Source organism: Betta splendens, chromosome 4, assembly GCF_900634795.4.
Source record: "Betta splendens chromosome 4, fBetSpl5.4, whole genome shotgun sequence".
NCBI classification, from domain to species: Eukaryota; Metazoa; Chordata; class Actinopteri; order Anabantiformes; family Osphronemidae; genus Betta; species Betta splendens.
In genome coordinates, this window is record NC_040884.2 from 13163533 (window position 1) to 13182940 (window position 19408).

General features: G+C 47.2%; 1 protein-coding gene across 13 annotated transcripts in view; it reads left to right on the forward strand.

The window, feature by feature from the left end:
- arhgap12b (Rho GTPase activating protein 12b) overlaps positions 1 to 19408 on the forward strand; it is a 31392-nt gene that overhangs the window by 5376 nt on the left and 6608 nt on the right. For 8 of the 13 annotated variants that reach the window (XM_029149124.3, XM_041070623.2, XM_029149128.3 and 5 more), the window contains exon 3: positions 18944 to 19216. In XM_029149124.3, coding sequence (XP_029004957.1) covers positions 18944 to 19216 — 273 coding nt within the window. Of the gene's footprint in view, positions 1 to 2931; positions 2997 to 10156; positions 10286 to 16833; positions 17017 to 18943; positions 19217 to 19408 lie in introns of those variants that run through there. The other 5 variants (XM_041070626.2, XM_041070625.2, XM_041070624.2 and 2 more) reach the window with 5 other exon arrangements.

The following is a 19408-nucleotide window of genomic DNA, read 5'->3' on the forward strand; positions in this document are numbered from 1 at the left end:
AGAGTTATTCTGAGCTACAGGGCTTCTACTCATATCTACGTTAGTGTGGGAAAGATGAGAAGCCTCCCTTCTTTCCGGAGCGGTGGCTTAACCAGGGCCTGAAGGCTGCATTGTGCGAGAGGCCAGGTTGTTGTTGATGTGGTGGCCCTGGAAGTGTTTGTGTCTGTGGCTTCACTCACCCGCTGTCTGATTACGGCGACCTTCAGACGTCTCTGCGTTTATAGCGCAGTCACACTTAGACATGATGCATCAACCACTGCTGGAGCCTCCCTTAGCTGTTGGGCAACATGCTGCATTCTATGTAAGTAATAGAAGCAGTAATTCCCTGAGATTACCAGCTGGATCAAGTCACTTCTTTCAATAATCCATTTTCTAATATTGCATGTTTTGTTCCGGAGACATCGCTTTAAGTTCGGCTTTACAGATGCCTATAGTCCGTGTGACATAACTGGCTTAGACATCATCCGGATTCTCGAAGGAAACAGCTGAGTGTGGCGCACGCTGTGTGGTCTGCTTGCTCGCTGGCAGGGCCTGAAGCGGAGATGACAGGGAGGTGCGTCGTGGGTGTAGAGGCGAGGACAAAGTACGGGCCCTGACAGAACCTCTATAGGCCCCGTGGGACGGGAGCGACCCGGGAACAGGAGGCTGGACAGGCATGTGTTCACGTTTGGCTGCTTCTGGAGATTAGTGGGAGCCCGTGAGCCTCTGAATAGCTGCCACAGAAAGATGAATGTCTAGAAAGAGCAGCAGGACAAGGTCGACATTAAAGATGGAGGAGCGCATTAAAGCTGGATGTCATGAATATCTGTTGACGCGTACGCGGTGGTTGTTTGCAGGCCGCCGGTGAACAAGCAGGCTTCTGCTAAGACATATGTCTGCTGAGGATTCATATTCACACTGACTGATACGTCAGGGAGGTTGGGATCTTTTAGTGCATTTTAAAAATCCACGTTTGCCTATTTTAATGCTGGAGCTCCTGTTTTTGTGCATGTGCCATTGTCGTCCAGTGATTTCTGGTTTCGTATGTGGAGCAAGTGTATCACATCATCAGAGTGACAGGACGACAACTGATGAAGCCTTTCTGACTGAGTAAAGGCAGCGCAAGGTACAGAACCGACCCAGTGCCACAAGAACCTGCACTCACATGTTGAGCTAAATGGATCGTTTGCCCGCAGAGTCTAAAGCATGGTACAAAGTGGCCTTTACAGCCAGTGGCCGAGTGAAAAGCCTTGTGCTCTAGAACCCACTGGACTCGGTGGAGTGGAGCCTCCGCCGTGCGATGCCATGCGTCTGCTTCTGGAGCTCTGCCTGGAGTCTTACTCTCTGGTCGGCTGAAAAGGAGGCCCCGATTGTTCAGCAGTGCATACTTGACATTCCTGCTTCGGTGCCTACACACACACACACACACACACACACACACTCACTCACTGCTGCTTTCCCCTTTAAAAGTGCAGCGCTGGGCCTTTCAGTAATCTAATGCCAGGCCTCCCCAAGTAGTGCATCCGGTGTGCTCATGTAAAGGCCTGCCTCCCTTTGACCGGCCTGCCTCACCCTGCCCTCTCCCTCTCCCTCTCTGTCTGTCCCTTTGAGTTTCTCTTCCACGTTCTCTGTCTCTGTTGCTTCCCTTTGTGTCGTGGTCCTCGTGTCACACCTGCCTCGGCCTTCAGCCTTCTGTTGACAGATGGGATCTCAGGGAAGGAAAGCGGAGGTCGCAGGGTGACGGGTATCTCTCCATTCTAGCGTACATCCTGATTAATGCTTCTGTGATAAAACAAGACGAGCCCCTGGGGGCGGCGCCTTGGACACTGATCAGCCACAGGGTTGAACACAACACGCACAGAATGTGTGAACAGGGCTTTCCATCAGTTAAATGTGGAACAGTTTGGTTTATTGTGCTGTTCTTATAAGTGGAAACGTTAGATTGAAGCAGCCGGTGGTGCCAATCAAATATTTAGTGTCTTATTGTGGTTCGCGGTGGAACAGGAGTCATTTGAGACTCTCTGATGGAGCAGGTACGTAATGCTGCTCCAGGCAGGTCACACAGCCTCATACAAGACAACACCAACATGTGTCTGAGTTGTGTATAACATGGTTTAAATAATTCTATGGTGGCGTCTCAGATCACGGGAACCACTGTCAGCTTCTGCTACTTCTTCTTTTGGCCTTCACACATGGCCCTCTGCCTGTCATGGAGGCTGGGAAGGCGATATGTCATGGTTAATCATGTGTCCAAACGCTCAGCAACAAATCCTGTGTCTTCCTTTGATCTGGCCTGTTCTCTCGCAGCCTCCTGTATGTTCCAGCACTTTGCTCATCCTCTTGTGATCAGTAACACCAGTACCAGCTTAATGCAGTCGCTACACGTGTCATTGCTGCTTATCTCGGGTACCAACACCACAGACTAAGAGGAGATTACATGAATTAACATGGTGTCAGCTACCACCCAGCCTATTTCTGCTTTTGTTAAACAGTGTTTGTCTTCACTCGGCCTCCTGGTACTCCAGAGCATTGGGTTTGATAACGCCTTGGTTCTGACCTCCTGGTCTCCGTTGTGCTGTTTGTTCAGTGATTCTTATTGGTCTGTCGCACTCATTTCTATAGTTTTTCCCCAGAATGTTAAAGCTTTGCAAGTGAAATGCTAAAACTATAAACTGATCTGGAGAGAGAACCTGACTTCCTCTTGTTAGCAGCTTTACCGCGGTAAGATTCTACCTTGGTATATGAACAAAATGCCACAGACCAAACTGCAGGAACCAAGAGACTGAGGCTTGGTCACTGTGGGAGCTCTGTGGACCCTGTGGGGAGCAGTTCTGCCTGTGGGCCTTTGATGCAGTGCGGCGTTCATCCACATAGTGGACGGCAGCGGTACGTCATCCGTTTAATTCGCCTGCTCCCGTTGTCTCCCCCTTCTCTCCTTCGCTCCGCCGCCACTGCCGCTGCTGGTCACTGTCCCTCTCTGTAGCTCGGTAAACTGGGACAGCATGTACCCAGACAAGGTAAGACGCCGTAGCTGCTCTGCTTTTAAAGGCAAACCCACCCGTTTTCTGGTTCCTCGCTCCGTCCCCTCCAGCTCTGGATCTGTCCCTGCGATTTCTGGTCCTGACCCACCGAAGGCCCTTCTACCTCTTACATTTGCCTCGCAGCAGTCAGACTGTTTGTGTACGCTGATGTGCCTGGTGTAGTGTCAGCCACGTGTGGGTGTTGCTGTGTGGGATTTATTTAGCAAGTAACTCGACCGCCCTGCGCCGCTTCCCTCAGAGGTGCATGTTTGCATAGTGATGCTGCTCAGGGCACTGGGCTCGGCCGGCGCTTACGTAACGGACGCTGGCTGTGTCCAGTTGTTTCCTTCAGCGGCCGTCTGGTTTGGACTAGCCAACGGGTCCAGCTCTCAGTACCGGTAGGTCGTGGCGAGGCGCTCGCTCGTCCCCAGCTGCGTCAGTGTGCAGCGCCCTGCTCCAGATTCCTCCCGTTACCTCTGCCTCCACCGGTGGGTGTTCCTGCCAGCACAGCAGCAAAGTGGAGCGTCGCCTCCTGCAGAGTTTTTGTTTTTGAGTTCCTCTCCTTCCAACGCCCACGCTGGTGTTTGACCAACACAGGCCTCGCTGAAATCTGAAAGTTTCAGGCTTTTTCACGACCTGAATGTTTCTCATGTGTCTCTTCACACTTTTTTTTTAATCGAAAATGGAGAACAGAGCATCAGAGATGTGGTTAATGTGAGAGACGAACTCCAGGTCCCGTCTGTGCCCATGTGCTTGTCGCTGTCTTTTGGCTGCTCTGTGACTTTTGTGCATCAGCTCTGTTAAAGTGTTACTGCGGGTTAGAGAGCAGAGCTTCCCCTGCTTTACTCACGTGGGAGGACAGATGGAGGGTGTAGGTGTCTTAAAGCACCAAGGGGCCCGTTTGGTTTTCAGTCATACGTAGTAACAGTTGTTAATTGCTTAGTGGCTGGCAAACGACCAGAAGCTGAGCCGCAAACAGAGGGCAGCTCATATAATTCAGATGGCTGTTGCTGTAAAGTGAAGGTTGGACCAGTCTGTCGCTGCCACTGGGCCCGTTTGCTTCGGTCCTGGTCCGATTTGTGCCCACCCTCTGTATTCTGTTGTTCCTTCTGCCAGTGGAGCTTGTTCCACTGTTGGATGTGTCATTGTGTTTTATCATCAGTTGTGACTTTGCTGACTTGTTTTTCCAGAATCTCTGTTTGTCCTCGGAACTTTCCACCAGCAGCTGTCACCGAACAGCAAAACAAAGGCGACACAGAGCAAGTGCTCGCTAAACCACAGTGGTTCTGTCTAGGACCTTCCGCCAACATCGCACCTTTGAACCCAAACTGAGCTTTGAAACTTTGAATCCAATTCAAACACAACAGCAACACGTCTCCTATAATTGTGCTCTGATGGGATTTCAGCTCAGTGGGGAGTCTGCCAGCTAAACCCTGCCTTTTGGGGATAGTGTGCGTCTACCCACATTTCCTCAAAGCAGCCTGGAAATAGATCCCCGCACTGTAACAGACGGCGGGAGGCAATCATCAGAACACGGAGGAGCTTTACTGGGCCAGCAGATTCCTAGTGTCCTTGTGTTTCGCTGGCACACGGCCATTTTGACCATCAAAAAGGAAATGGAAACTCCAGCTTTAGCAGACACTTACAGATCACACTCTGGTCAAAGTGTAGTCATGATGGCAGATCAGCTTGAATCAGGTTCACTGATTTTCTTTTTTTTTATGTGTGGACTGCATTTGAAAGTTGCATATTTTCTTTAACTTGTTTCATTCTGGAGTGATGAGATGATTTTATGTCACCAAATGAACCACAAACGGATCAGAACCAGCTCCATGCTGGTAGGTGTTCAGAGCAGCTAGAAGCAGGGAACCAGCGTGTAGCTGTGAACAAAAAGGTTAAACATAATCGTAGAAAACCTTAATTGATTATTTTGTATTCAGCTACTTCTCCAAAGTCCCTCAGTGAGAGACCGAGGTGGTTTTCTGGGGAGAACACATGTCTCAGTGAGGGGACAGTTCCTCTGCTGATGGTTCTGCTCAGGCAGGCAGGCGTAGGGCATCTTCAGTACGGGCAGAGGTCCTGTGGTGAGCCCCTAGGCCTCGTCCCTGTACCGACTATGTGCACGTCAGAATTCATTTGTTCATCTTTTTATTGTTGCAGCTTCTGGTGATGGTAGTGGTGGTTTGGTGTTGTTCAGTCAGTGTGTGTTTGTTTGGCTGCGGCAGTTAAGCTGAAAACCAAATCTGGATGTTACTGTTGTTTCTCTATGGATTAAGCCACAGAGACAGACCATATCATTTGTGTCATAATCATCTGGAAAGTTTGATGGGCCTTCGTTAAGCTTCATCCCCAGCAACTGTGGGACGGAGGGACTTACAGGTCATGTCAGACAGGCAGACAACCCCCCCCCCCCCCCCTCCCACTCCCCATCCTCCTTCTTTTCAGACTCTACAAACACAATCTTCTTACATATCTGGATTATGTCTAGAATTTCTCATTTATTGAACAGTGAGTTCATTTCCTTTGTGCTGTTGTTGAGCCTGATTGTGGTCAGAGAAAAATAAGCCCCCGCTGTTGTCAACAGCAAGCGTGCCTCCATCGTCACTCCCATGAGTTCAACAGGATATTTGCTGCTTAGGTCTTGTTTAATTCACAAATGCATTCTCTTTACTTTTGTCTGTAACTCAGAGCTCCTAATTGAAAGTGGAGTAATCGGTCAGTCTTGCATTTCGTTTCGTTGTTGATCTGCCAGACAATTTCCAGGCCCTTGAGTCCCTATTGATCTGAATGAGTGGGTGTTTGCAACCATGGTGACATATTCAAATCAGCCACCAACCATTTCGTTGTGCTCTGATTGAGGTAATGTCTGAAAGAGATACACAATGATCTGTTAAGCTGGGGAATAATTATGAGGACATCAAAAGAGAAACCCTGGCTCTGTTCATTTTAGTTACACTCAGGAAAGATCTTTGTTGGAACAGATTTGCATATTGCTAAATGCACAAATTATAAGGGACAAGATTTTTTAAATAATTATTGGCTTTAGTCAACTAAGTGGATTCAGTAAAACTCCACACAGAATGCTCAGATACAGGTTTTAATTTGAAGCCCAACAGGTTTGTGGTTCATTAAGTGGGTGACCTCAGTTCCCTGACCTGAACATGAACGCAGCCTGGGGCTCATTCCAGCTCCTCTGAGCCCATTGGGTCCTGTCCCAATGTCCCTTTGAAGCCTTGGAGCGAACCCACTGACCTTGTTTGGTTGTGTTGCTCCAGTTCCCTGTCAGTCGAGGAGGGCCACCTTATGGTTGCTGTGTCAGTGGACTGTGTGGTTGACAGGCTTTACGTGCCATCGCTGGCTCCAACAAACAATAGCGCCATTATTGCTAATGTGGCAAGACATGCCTGCTGGAAATTAAATTACTTTCTACTGAAGCAGCTCTGTGATGATCAATTATGGAACTAAGAGCCTTTCATGGGTCATTCACTAGTCTGTGCACCTGAAGAAGGCTTTTTGAGAAATGGATTTAAAGCCATCTGGGTTTTCATATATAATATAGATATCAGATAATGTCTCAATGTAAATGTGTAAATGGGAAAGTGCCAGGCAGCCCAGAGTTCACCACGGGGTCACGTCTACACTGTGATGATGCACTTCATTTCTCTAAAGACCCAGCGTGACAAAGCAACGTTCTCTGCTGTACACAACAATGAATGTATAGAGAGACGGAGGCAGAAGGCAGAAGGCAGGGCCGGTTCAGTGGGCCGAGTGACCCATGACGTGCATCAGTGTGATAAAATGCATCTTTCTGTCAGCGCGTCCCCACCCACAGGACACACACACACACACACACGCACACTCACAGTCATGTTTCTCATCTACTTGGGGACTCACCATTGACATAATGCCTTCCCTAGCCCCTCACCCTAACCCTAACCATCACAACAAGACAGACATCTAACCTTTGATCTAATCCGAACCAAAACACAACTCTAAACTTAGCACTAAAATCACATCTTTACCATCAAAAAAGCCTTCTGACTGGTGGGGACCTGCCAAGTGTCCCCACGTTGTCGCAGTGTCCTCATCTTGATAGCAAAAACATGGTTTATGGTCCCAACGTCGAAGGAAAAACATGCGCGCACACACACACACACACACACACACACACACACACACACACACACACACACACACACACACACACACACACACATCCTGAGTCATGGTGTGGGGGCTGATAAGTAGATGGGCTGGGGATTTAAATATGCCCCTAGTATATCTCAGTGTATCTCAGTCATCTTCTCTACACGCTAATTGTTGCAATTGATATCATCACATGTCAACATGTCACAACCAAAAGCAGAAGTAAAATTAATTAGCTGTTTCAGACAAACAACTGAATAGAATTAGCTCATACATTATGTCATTAACACTTTTTAAAAAAATATTTTTATGAAATTTCCCCAGTATGGCCAGTAAGGTCACAGACAGATCATGTGTGATTTAAGCAGAAAATACCTGGAGTCCTGGAGCACCAATGCCTTAGAAGTGTTTAAATTAGGGGAGAAAACCCATTTTTTATAAACACAAAGCAGTTATATACTTATATACATGTTCAGTCATTTTAATTTATCCTAAAAACCTCATCTTTTGTCAGTCGATTAGCGAGTAACAGCAGCATCTACAGAGTTTGTCCTGGTGTTTGTAGATGCTGCTGCTGTCAGTCAGATGTGCATGGATCTTCTGTGTAACAAGCCACTTTTTCCATCTCCTCCTCCTCATGCACTAAGCTCAACCTTGGCTGTGACATATTTACACAGGATAAATGTGTTAAACATACAAAGCCTTTAATGATGCTTTTGTACAAACACATCACAACATTGCACATTTTATATTCTTAAACATATTTTTCCCACGTAGAGAATTCTGCTGTCTGCAGTTCCATCTCTTGGCCCTTCAGGGCAGCAGGGTCTACATGTATGTCTACATACATACATACATACATACATACATACATACATACATACATACATACATACATACTAAAGCATATATGTAGAAACATATGACACGGTGGCACAGAGCTCCAACCTCACTCTCTCCCTCTTGCCATCCTTTTACTATGTCGCTGTACCTGAAGCTGAAATTACATTGTGCGATAAAAGCTGTGTTTGATTTTCAATTAACCTGATTCACTGAGGTTAATACCCTGATGTGTGGAGCGGCTCCAACGCGCTGCCGCTCTCTTCCTACCCGTAGTGAGTCATCATCTGTCTAAGCACGGACGGACACGCAGGTCTCTGTCTCTTCAATGGGCCACAAAATAGATAAATATAACACAGAAACGAATGGGATGAAAATAATACAAACAATTAATGGTCTGACACAAAATAATTAGCAGTGTGTTTTGTATCTCTTCATAGATGTTGTGTTCCCGTGTGAGCAGCACAAATAGAATAAAGAGGTTTACAGGGTGAATCAGCCATAGTTGTCAGACTGTGTCAGATCTGCCAGCTCTGCTGAGCCTGAAGCTTTAATAAGAGAGTCATTACTAATATTGATGTTGACATGCCGTGTGTGTGTCTGTGCTTGTGTAAATTGTCAAGAGATATTAAAAGGTGTACCCAGAACATCTACCCAGATGCTCCTTCTCCTCACAGAAACCTGTATCTGCACTGTCTTCTGGACTTTATGCTACAAAGGAGGCCGTTGTGTTGGGCTTAGAGGTCACAGTGTCACATCAAAGCCAGTTTTGAAGTTCTATCTAGAACCACGGAGTAAGCCTTTAGCCAGTGTGACCAAGCTCAGACACACAAATGCTGCTTTTGTCTGGTGGAGGAGGAGGTGGACCTTCAGCCCCGTCTCAGTTAGAGGCTGCTGTGCTGCTTCGCTCACAGGTGTATTAGATGGTGGAGAGATCTGGATCTTGGCTGTTGAAGAAAGGATTAAGATCCTTTTTAAGAGACTTTTTCCACCGTTATCAGGAAGCAGCAGAGGAGAGACTATTGTCATTCCAGTCTTCTTCAGGTTCTTTTGGACACAACAGAATTCTGAAAATGGTGATAGCTTCTTAAAGCTTGTTTGAGTTTTGTTAGCACTGCTAATGGGTTTTAATAACGACCTTATCAACTAAGTCGCTTAAACAAGTTTTAACGTGTGCACTCACCAAAGAATCAATGCTTATAGTGTCCATGGGAACCGACAAACACTGAGCTAATGTTACTGGCTATCTTTAGCATAAAGTGAATTGATGCAAATACCAATAAATGACAACTAGTACTTTTGTGACGTAACCTCAGTGTGGATGTTTTTGAACAATTTTTTTCATACTGTGAATCAGCATGTTATGTCTTCTAATCAGCTGTTGACTATCATACTGTGCAGAACCGGGATCTCTGCTGCTGGTGTGAGTTGCATTCTGGATATATTTCTCTTGTGTCACCTGCTTCATCACAGCAAATCTGTGCCATCCGTTTGACATCGATCTGCTGCCTCACTAATGAGAACTGACCGCGCTAATCTTCATCCTCCTCATGTATTTAGGCTGACCTTTCTACTTAAAGACTGGGAGGAAGTATCCAAGGGGAGACTGTGATCACTGTGTTGTTGTTATTATTAATAATATTACTTTACATATAGCTAGTTGCAGACTCTCCCTCAAATCCAAAGTTTAATCTTGATAATCTTACTTCTACGAGAGGAAGGAGACCAAATGGTGGATTTGGACAGTGCTTGTTGTCTGGTATTTGTTGTATGAAATTGCTTTTGTTAAGCTGTTTGCGCTCAGACGCAGACATGGCTCAGTCAAACCATCAGAGATGGTTTGGGTTTCATTGTAGCGTCTGTCGGTGTAAGCGGAGCGTGTGAACCACACACTCTTTGCTCCCCAGATTGTGAACTCTGACCTTTTTATGACCACAGGGGGTGACCTTCGAGCATGGCCACCCGTCAGGAAACCTACTTTTCTACTCTTGCTTCTTTTCCTTTGTCCAACCTGCCGGTGCTGCATGTGGCCTGTAGTTTCTGCCTCTGAGTGTCTGAGAGGCTCAGCTCATGCAGCTAATGAGTGCTCCTATTTGAGGAAAGCGCCACGGCCCTAAATAGATCTCTTAAGATCCTTTAATCGGCCACGAGGCCTCTCCTGTGTAGCCGCCTGTGTGCACTGGAACAGTTACAGTGTTCGCCACCTGCCACATCCGCGTACCTGCTCAGGACCCGAGCCCTGGCCGGACCCTTCGGTTCTCTGGACCATGTTTTCATACCTCAGGACCCCGCACTACATCGTGAGTGTCCGTTGTTCTGTGCTGTGAAAGCAGGGAGGATGTAGGTGGATGTGTTGAGGCTTAGGCTACTTGGCTGTCGGAAATGTAGAGCGGGTGTTAGTGTGTCTGATAATGACGGAGCTGGAGCTGAGACTGGTCTCTGGTTTTACCATGTGCTCTGCTGTTCTCAGTAGGACTGTGCTGTGCTTAAATAGTGTTATGTGATCACAGTTGAACATCATTCTGCTAACATACATTACATTTTGAAACACTGATTTTCTGCTGACTTTTTTTAGATGACGATAGACACGTGTCTGCTGTAGTTTACTAATGTGACAAATGGAGTAATCTCCACAAATGGCGGCATTTACTCCACATGAGCTGGTGATGGCACAGTGTCCTCCTTCTCCTTAAGGCTGAGAGGATCATCATGACCAGGTGCCAGTTCTCAGTTGTTGTGTGATGCAGAGCCTTTGAACATCCAATATATTATATACAATATATGTAAGATGCAGGACTGCACCAGGTACAGAATGTAAATGAAACTTGCTCCCAATTTCTCTTTGTGCACTGTTTCCACTTTCGTGAGGGAACTTGGCTTGTTTTGATTCCTCTGAGAGAGAACAGAGAGGAGCTGACCTTTACTCACCTGCAGGGCAAGTGTTCAACTTCAATGGTTCTCGAATGAACAGACAATGAACAGCCGTGACAGTTCCTTCAGGTTGTGTGTCTGCATTTGTGTCAAACTAGTCATTGTATTAATGATGAGGCTCTGCCACTGGCGTCACCTGCCCTCATCAGCGAGAACAACATCCTTATTCTGCAGCAGCAGCAGCCGTTTTGGCCTAAGTCTTTCCATCCCCACTTCTCCGTGGCAACCACGGCTGGTCCTGTCGGTCACAGTGGCGCTGGCGACCGCCTGGTGTGATGCTTCACGTCTCTCCTCACCCCCACCTTCCCACCTCTCTGTAGAGAGCTGCTCAGCTGATGTGGCTAGAGGATGAATGGTCTTTGTTCCTCTTTGTGCTACGAGCTCTTGTGCTCCACATTGTTTGACTACATGTGGCCCCATCATGCACCTCTCACCACCCTGTGTGTGTGTCTGTTTGTTTGTGTGGCTTTCTAGAATAGGGTGTTACTGAAAACAGTCATCATCATGTGCTGTGGTCAGAGAGCTGCATAAAACACTCTGTGGACATACAGTATAGTAACTATAGTATCTAGAGATACTCCTCCTTCCTTCACAGAGAAGGACAACTAGTTCAGATCGGATAGGCAGACAGTTTGGATAGGATAGGACTTTATTAATCCCACGATGGGGTAAGTTTTGTGTTTATAGCAGCAGCATGATGGACAAAAGAAAAGAAAAACATCAGCCTGTAAAATAAATGCAAAAGGAAGACAGTAATTATAGTGCAAGAAAAGCAACAGTAATACTAGCAAATACTTGTATCACTAATACTTGTACATACATCAGGAATAAAGCATAAGGAATAAGGCATTCAATGTTTTTTTCTGCGCACTCTACATATTCACAGTGGCAACCATTATTATGTGGATGGTGAGCAACTGCACAACAATGGATCATGACACTGCAGTGATGTATTGTTGAGTCTGATGACTGTGGGGAGGAACGACCTTGATCCACATCATGTGCTTTATTGCAGATCCTTAATATTTCTTCAGTATAGATCCAGAAGCGTTTTAATCCTTCCATCTGAGTGAGTCAGTGTTGCTTCGTAAACTCACTGTGACACCATGAGAAGCTTTCTGTGCTTGGAGGATGGAAGGAGAGTGAGCACTGGGTTATTGGTTGCAGCTGGACATTAGTGTCTCCTGGGTAGAAATCATGTGCTGTTAGTATTGCAGGGCAGGTAATAACAGGTTTACAGCAATGATTGAACTGAGCAAGAATATAGTTATTGTAGCTTTGACATGTGGCTTAGGTTTGTTAGAGGCCACAGGCTTGTTGACACCTGCTGATTCTTCTGCAGTTCAAACTGCAGCACAGCCTTTTTGTTATTACCAGGACACTGAGCAGCAAATGTAAGTCAGGGATGAGGGACTGTTACGTCTTGTGGACATTTTCCAAGTCTAGATTTTTAATACACTGCTGTATTTTCATACCAGTAGTAATTGGTGTCGTTGTTGAAGTTGCTTCATTTTGTGTCAAGACACAGCTGTAGCTCAAACACGATAGTTCTGAAGCCCTTGTTCACTCACTCATCCTCACTATGGTCTCTCCATTGACATGCATATAGACTCCCTTCCACTCCTCGTGTTCCTCGCCCTGCTGAAACCCTTGGTGTATCTGTGTCTCCACATAAATAGAGCAGATTAGCAGGGAGATTTGAAGGAATATTAATAACCTGTTGTCAGCTGCTGTTCAGACCAGTTCTAGACCAAGCGAGTTACTGGAGTTGAAGCTGGTTCCCACATATCATGCGCCTCTGTTTTATGCTTTGTTTCTCTGGTAACATTTGCTGTGAAGCATTTTAGTCGCTGTGGTAATTATTAATTTAGAAATTCAGTCTTGTGTTGAGCTACAGAAAGACTCAGCTGCTAGTACAATTTCCTCCACTGCTATTCCCGTCTTACATTGGGAACTGATATGGGACCTAATGGGCCTCTCGCACTACTAACATATAGTGTTTGGGTTGGGCCTGATAGATGTCCAGTGAAGGTTTAGTGTGAAAGCAGAGTTTTGTCGTTAACCGAACTGAAGACCCTGTGGAAACAGTTTTCTAGTTTTACTGGAATGTATTAAAAACCAACTGGATTCGCTCAAGGAGGCCAGCGGCAAACATTCTGTTCACGAGGGACTGTGTGTGAGTAGAATTAATAGAATTTGGGTTCAGCCCCACATGGATCATAGGTCAGGTCTGTAAACCTCAGTCCCGCCTCGTCCATGCAGCCAATCAGCTCCCAACAAACGGAGCTGTAATTAGCTGGGACCAATCACACTGGAGGCACTGGGGCCGGATTAGTCATTAACTGGGGGCTTAGCTGGGAGCTGTCAGCACTGAGGAACCCTGCTAAGTGTCTGCTGTAGCTGTGGTCCCACTACTCTGGAGGAAAAGCCTCAGGTGGACACCAGCTGTCTGTTTGAAACCTGATGGACAGTCTGCAGGGGTAGCGCTCGACCAGGTTCATCAGCATCGCCAGGCAAAGCAGAGTGAGTTTTAAGGGCAAAATCACTGCAAATGAGTGATAGAGGAGAATTGGCAACGTTTGGTCCATTAAAGGAATTGGTTTGTCGTCAATATTTTCTTCCAAAACTTGCCTCCAACTACACACAACAAATTGCTGGTGCCAGGCTGTTGGCAGGTCATTTGACCTATGCAGCCAGGCTTCATTCATCAGGCTCGGTCCTGTTCTGTGTTCTGGCTTAGGAGTTTAAGCAGAACCCATCACGTTCCTTCTTTCTTTTTGTAGGTGGGTCACAGATCGCAGCAGTGCTGTCATCCCATCCTCTCTCTCTGCATGTCACACTCTGTTTGCACAAAGAGGAAATGATGTGACTGTGCAGCTCATAATAATAGTTTGACAGTTGCACATGCTTATGTTTTAGCTACACTTTCCGCTTCCTTCCGTTTTATTCGGTAAGTCCTGATCCCACCCGTGTTGAAAACGGGTTCATTGGACCGAACCACTGTAGTTCAAGAGGAACATGTTCATCACACTGGGTGCTGCAGGGTCTCAACCAGCTTCAGCAAACGTCTTGAGATGCCACCATCGCATGCATCCTGTGATCTCTTACCATAAAATACCCACTACACAGTTTGTAATTGTGCGATTCTCTTGACCTAGTTAGTATCTCAGTTACTGTGGGAGCTGTGGTGCCGTTCTGGCATCGTCCTGGATCCTGGCCAGTGCCTGTTCCTCCTTACATGCACATGAGACTGAACATGGCTGCAGGCGTCCCCCGTCCTCAAAGTCGGCTCATTAACATTTCAAGAGGGAAATCTGATTGGAGGCAGTTTCCCCCTCTGTGCCAAACACAAAGGGAATGAAAGCAGCGGAGGTGGAGTTTGTCAAAGCGTCTGAAATGATGAGAAACATTATTTTGACACAATCTCCATCATCTGTCAGCTGCAGCTTGTTCCCCAGTCAAACCTCTGTGCTAATCTGCTAAAATGCCATTTTCCTGCAGCAGACGTCGTTCCCGCTGAGCTCTGATGTATCTGCACAGACACAGGCCTGCAATTTAGTTTGGAGCTTTATCAGCGCAGGACCAAAAGGTTAATTGCTCGCATGCCTGTCAAATACTGAGCCTCAGTAAATCCTCCCATCCATGAAATGGAAGTAGCTGTCGTCATCCCAGGGAGAAAAGATGCTGGCTCACCTTCATCCACTGCTTTCTTCTGTATAAAAAGCTGGCTTGTGTTAAGCTGAGTCATGTATGTGCATCGGTGAGTCAAGTCAATATCTGAATTGCATTAACGTTTTTCTTTTGATTAACAGTATGTGTGTGATTATGGGCTTCATTTTGTTTTCTTGGGCTGAGTATTGACAGTATAGTTAATGTGATGATGGATGTGGCCTGACTCATGCCCAGCGAAGTGGAAACGTGGGTTATTCTGGTCATATGGACACAACCATTCCTGGAACATACATGGAAGCAGTGATTGGAGGGACGGTCAGAACAAACAAAGAAAAAACAAATGGAAGAACGGTCAGAAGTGTCTGATGCATGTGGAATAAAGGAAAAGGGGAGAGGGACAGTTTGTATGTGCAGCGAACAAAGGGTAGGACGAGGGAAAAGGAAGTGAAAGATGAAAGAGGTCAGTGGAGAAGGATGCTGCCCCCACCCAGCTCTCTGACCCCACCCATCCCTCTGACCCCTTCAGTCCATCTGTGAACAGTGTCACATGCTAACAGATGGAGTTCTGTGCCACATCTGCCTGCAGATACACTTGTAATGGAACAGTGAGCTTCAGACAAACTAAAATGTTTTCCTGCTCGGGTCACGTAACAGCAGAGACACCATGATCATCAACAGGTGTATTTGAATTAATGTGTTACTGCAGCTCCGATGTTGGTCTGAACATAAGTCATAATGGCATTTAACTACCTTTTGGTTCTACACAACCAGGAAGCGGTCAGCGGTGTGACTGTAGAGTTTGCTGTTGCTCCTGATGTTTCCAGGGACACACATGCCTCCAGGCAATCCTGTCCACACTGAGCATAGTTCACTGGGCATGACATACTCACTGCTTCATGCCTTCATGAACACTTAAGAAATCTGGCAGCTTGGCAGCAGTATCTGCTATGTGGAGTACACACAGCGGTGCCGTGAAGCTGCAAGACTCGGTGCTGCCTATGGAGTAAGACTCTCATTGTTTAGTGATGGCGATTCAGCAGAGACAGCGCTACGGCTCTGACCGTGAAGCGAAGCCTCCGCGTGTCTTCGGAAGCTGCCGCACAGATGCTAACGCAGCATCTGCTGCCATGTGTACAGGCAGGAGCGGTCCCTCTGCTCAACGCCACATGCACCACATGCATCTGATGGCGACGCCCACTGGCTCGCTCTGCAGCCTGCAAACGGTGGGAGACACCTGGTGGCCGCGTGTGGCAGCTGCAGCCCACGTTCCGCTGCCCTCACCCTGACCCTCGCTCCCTTCCACCAGGCGGAATCATGGTTTAATTTACTGAGGCGTCCCTCACAGCACGGTGGGAGACTGAACAGACAGTACTCATCACGGCACATGTGTTGTAGTAAAGTGCAGTATGCTCCATTCAGCGGATGACATCGGCTCCATCGGCCGTCTGTGCACCTCCTCTGTCTTGGCCCGTTGGGCCTCAGCGCCACATGGTCACACATTTCTATGCTGACTGGGCTTTGTCACTGTCCAGGCTGCGTAATGCGTCTGTAATGTACTGGCCTGCAGTCTAAAATGATTTATCTGTGCCATTCTTCATTCCACAACTCATTTTCTCTCACTGCTGCCCTCTATCTATCTGTCCATCCCTCCCTTACATGTCTCACTCCTCCACAGGCTCATTCTTGCTAACAGCCTATAGGGATCATGGGTCTCCATCCTCTGCTTTCTCAATAATACTGGATTCATTTGACCTCATAAACAAGTGCAGCTTTGGTTTCATTAGGTTGCAGTTCCTATTTATAAGCCCAGGTTAACATTAAAGCTTCTCCTGTATTTGTTATATCATTTATATTATTTCACAGCCCTTTAGTACTGACTACAAATTTCTCTTTTGTGTCATTCTGCAGCCGTGTCTGCGCTTTTCTGCCCAGTGCAGGTGACTTTCCAACATGCCATTGTCTCATTTGAAAGAGAACAGGACGGAGTGCAGGGCCGAGTCATTGCACAGCAGTGGGGTGTGGCGGTGTGTACCTTCCCTCCACACACTGAGCCTGTGCAGCAGGTTAAATCCGGTGCCTAACCTGCGTGAGGCCGATGGGTGCAGAGCGAGCACTGACCATTTGTGTCTGCGCTATTTCCTGTTGTGTCAGATGAGGCTGTGTTTGAGCGCAGAGATCTGGTTCCCCTTTGCCTCTGGTGAAGTCAGTCTCATGTTACCTTCTGCAATCGAGTGGACCGTTGTACAGAGAGAAGGGGAGTTGGGCGCTGTGTGTGCGTGTGTGTGTGCGTGCGTGCGTGTGTCAGCTCAGGCTCCGTGGCATCACCATGCGTCGAGCGCTGAGCGTGTTCAGGGGCTACAGGAGAGCTGGGGAGGACGACGACGACGTGTTTGTGTGCAGCGTCGGAAACAAGGTGACGCAGCAGGTAGTCAGTAGCGTTCTTACTGTGTTCTACAGGCTGTGTATAGAGCTGTGCGTCCGCTTCGCCAGCACAGATGGGTCGTGTCCTGTAAGCGTTGCTTCCCCTTCCAGCAGACTTTGGCAGCGATCACAGGCTTTGTTGGATTCCAGGTAGACTTAATAAGGCTGATTGACTGAAACCAGCACATACATCCTACCAGCGAGGTGTCTTTAATAAACACGAAGGCGGCTGTCTGACTTTAGTCTTAGCACGTGGTACACATTGCATAAGGCTTTTCTTGACAGAGTAGCTGCTGAGTTTAGTGATCTTATTCTTGTACAGGTAATGTTTACTGCTTGTCTCAGAGGAGGAGTCCATCACTGTTTATCACTGGTTGTAACCAGTCAGGTCAGATGGGACTAGATCAGTGACCTCAGGAGGTTTTCACACACCTCCTGTATTTATTTTGCATGAATGACCCTAGGAAGGTTCTTGGTGTCGCCTTTTTTTCCAGACACATCCAAAGTATTTGTATTGGATCATTCCCTGCACAGACAGTATCAGCAGTTCAGCATAGACAACTAGATGATGTGTTTTCCTGTTTGATGCCTGCACACAGATTTTAAACATCTGTTGGAGTGGTTAGATCTGGTTAATTTTTAGCCTGGTTGTCTGGAATCCTTCATGGTTTCACAGCCTCACGACTTCTTTCTAGGGGCCACTTTCTACATTTAGACTTAGTCGCTGCCACATTATTCCCCGTAAAACCCAATTAAATCTACAGCACGCTGGCTCCAATCTGCTCTTGACTGAGTCCAGCCAAGTTCACTGGACTGAAGCTGAGCAGCAGCGGGTGAAGCTAAGCGAAAACAGGAGGCGGCCGTGGAAGCCTCTCCCCTGCCTCTGCATGTGTGCAGGATATTAAAGAACAATTTATGTGAAAATATTTCTGTCATTCCAAGAACGACAGGAAGTCCCATCTGCATCCTGAAAACGCTTCAAAGGCTTCTCCCCGCATTCTTCACCTATGACGGTGGCGAGGCGAGGAGCTGGCACAGCCTCCGACGCTTTATCTGCTCTGTGTTTCACAAAAGCTCCGTGCTGGATATTAACTAGAGAGATTGGAGGCTGGCGCCGCTCTCATCGACGCAGCGCTGCTCCAAAACATCAAATATTTTCATTTTCTGCTTCCAAAGCTGAGCAAAAGGCGCCGAGCCGTAGCCATAGAAACCGTTTCTGGCTGAAACCAGAACGGTGACCTTTGACTACTGCCAAGGCTTCAAAGCCTGTGTGTCTGACACCAAGGGAGACACGCTTCTCAACTCCTATAAAGAAAACAGCAGAATTCCAGCCAAGCATCGTAAGAAAGCAGAGAAAGACGATCAGTTTGACGCTGGCCCTTCTTCCTCCTTTGAGCTCGTCTTTGTCATGTAACACCCCCGTTTCCTGTTTCCTCATTCTTATACATTATCGTAACCAGGCTTTTGACACAGTCTTTGTGTTTATTCGTTATGGTCCCTGAGCAGATGGGATGTGGAGCCTTCAGTTACATGTCACTGTCACTATCATTGACACAATCAAGCCAGTTTGTCTGTTTGTAGTTTGTCTTTTTCGTGTCTCTCAGTCTTCATCCCCTGCTACTGAGCAGCTGCATGTGCCCCAGTTTTGTTTAATGGCAGATAAAGGATTATGTGAAGATCGACTGTGGTTCTAATGTGTCTGCAGATCCCGTGTGGCATCAGGCTATGCAGCGTCTCTAGACAGACTGAGGTTGTGGACATTAAGATTGTGGTTTTGCAGCAAAATCCATTTGTGACTTTGTACTGAGACAAACAGCTCATCATCGCAATAGGATGTGAACGGAATCAAATCTCTGAGCTCTCCTTCTAGTCAAATGAGAAATATGTAATTATTATTATTATAATATATTATTATCATGTCCTCCTTCCTCCAGACAACATCGCCTACGGGTCTGGGCCGGTCCGACTCTCCGGTCTACACCAACCTCCAGGAGCTGAAGATCTCACAGTCCAGCCTGCCGCCCGTCCCCTCCGGCTCCCCTCTGCACATCCTGGGGGACTGGGAGACGCACAAGGACCTGAGTGGCCGGCATTTCTACTACAACCGCGCCACAGGAGAGCGGACCTGGAAGCCCCCACGCACCAGGGACGCCAGCGGCAGCATCAGCAGCGTCCGGGGAGACAGCCAGGGTACACTGGAGAGTGAGGTGAGGGCCACTTGATGCGTTGGAACTGTATGACGTAAGGAGGCTGTGCTGTGAACCTTTACAATGCAGCGGTTACTGGTCCAACTCTGCCCCCTGTGGTGTTTTATGTCATTACAGGGGAAGTAAAGATTCGTTTACACATTTAAGGTTATTTCTGGAATTCCTGTTATTTATGGTCACATGTGTGGTCCT